A 1618-nucleotide genomic window follows, 5' to 3' on the forward strand; every position below is an offset into this window, starting at 1 on the left:
TTAATCCTATTAATTAAAACGTTAACCTGATTGGGTGGAAAGCTCTGTCCCAACAGGCGAGTCTTCCTCATAATAACCTACTCTCCGAGATAATGATGTAAAAGCCTCCCCCGTCTGTGGCGGCGGCTGGTTGATGGGTCCGGAAATCTCTTGAAGGTGAAGCCGAGCAAGATAAACGGGGGCTGCCGGCGGCTCACAATGCCCGAGCGCGCCGCGCGCTGAGAGCCGAGCCGCGCCGCCGCCGCCGCCGCCGCCGCCGCCGCCGCCCGGAGCCCGGAGCCCCCCGCCCAGCCCAGCCCAGCCCCGGCGGCTCGGGGCCGCGGAGGAGAAGCGGCGGAGGGGGGAGGAGGAGGCGGAGGCGGAGGAGGAGGACCCGGCGTCCGGAGGGGCCGATGGAGAGGGCGCTGAGCCTGGCGGCCGAGGAGGACTTGTTCCACAAGACGCTCGGCGCCTCGGCCAAGAGGATGGAGTCCGCCTTCCGCCAGCCGCCGGGGCTCGACCTGTCCCACCAGCGCGACCGCCAGCCCTCGCCCCTCGGCTGCTTCGAGCCGGCCGACCCCGAGGCGCTGCTGCAGCCCGTGGGCGCCGGGGGGGACCCGCTGGCCCTGCCCGCCGGCTCCGTGTGCGGCAAGTACGGCGAGGGCGGCGGGCGCGGCGAGAGCAGCGGCGAGCAGAGCCCCGACGACGACAGCGACGGCCGCTGCGACCTGGTGCTGCGCGGCGGGGCCCCGCGGGCCGCCTCGCCCGGCGCGGGGGGCGCTGCCGGCGGCGGCGGCGGCGGCGGCGCCCTCAAGGCGGCCGAGGGCGGCTGCTCCAACAGCCACGGCCACGGCCACGGCGGCAAGAAGTCCAAGGAGCAGAAGGCGCTGCGGCTCAACATCAACGCCCGCGAGCGGCGGCGGATGCACGACCTGAACGACGCGCTGGACGAGCTGCGCGCCGTGATCCCCTACGCGCACAGCCCCTCGGTGCGGAAGCTCTCCAAGATCGCCACGCTGCTGCTGGCCAAGAACTACATCCTCATGCAGGCGCAGGCTCTCGAGGAGATGCGGCGCCTCGTGGCGTACCTCAACCAGGGCCAGGCCATCTCGGCCGCCTCCCTGCCCAGCTCGGCGGCGGCGGCGGCGGCGGCGGCGGCAGCCCTGCACCCCGCCCTCGGTGCCTACGACCAGGCGGCCGGCTACCCCTTCAGCGCCGGCCTGCCCCCCGCCACCTCCTGCCCGGAGAAATGTGCCCTCTTCAACAGCGTCTCCTCCAGCCTCTGCAAACAGTGCACGGAGAAGCCTTAGGACACGCGCCCCCGGGGGGCGGCCGGGCCGGGGACGGCTGGGGGGCGAGACGCAGAGACTCGTGCGAACTCCTCCGACTCGCCCGTGGTGTCTAGCGGGGCCGGGAGGCTCGGGCATCTCCCGGGGGAGGGGGCTTGATCGCAACCGAGACCTCAGCGAAGTCAAAAATCTGTTGCTACAAACTATCTGGCAGCGTCTGTGTGTGTGAGTGCGCGTGAGAGTGCGGACAAAGACCGAGCAGAGAGGGGAGGAAGGGAAGGGAAAGCGACCCCCCCCAAAAAAGATGAACCCCTTCCCCCCCCCGACCCCCTTCTCTCCACCCGGTTTCC

At 71.3% G+C, this 1618-nt stretch overlaps 1 protein-coding gene across 1 annotated transcript; it reads left to right on the top strand.

Moving 5' to 3' along the window:
- The first annotated feature begins 370 nt into the window (after window positions 1–370).
- On the top strand, window positions 371–1405 carry BHLHE22 (basic helix-loop-helix family member e22). Its single transcript, XM_090037331.1, has one exon. It carries the CDS (start codon window positions 393–395, stop codon window positions 1287–1289), a length of 897 nt encoding a protein of 298 aa, XP_089893457.1. The 5' UTR covers window positions 371–392; the 3' UTR covers window positions 1290–1405.
- Window positions 1406–1618: the final 213 nt, after the last annotated feature.

This window comes from Crocodylus siamensis, chromosome 3, assembly GCF_052110815.1.
Source record: "Crocodylus siamensis isolate JL-2025a chromosome 3, ASM5211081v1, whole genome shotgun sequence".
Taxonomy (NCBI): Eukaryota; Metazoa; Chordata; order Crocodylia; family Crocodylidae; genus Crocodylus; species Crocodylus siamensis.

What these genes read in the sequence shown, in the direction of transcription:
- BHLHE22 (XM_090037331.1), top strand. Translation starts at nt 393, where the DNA reads ATGGAGAGGGCGCTGAGCCTGGCGGCCGAGGAGGACTTGTTCCACAAG.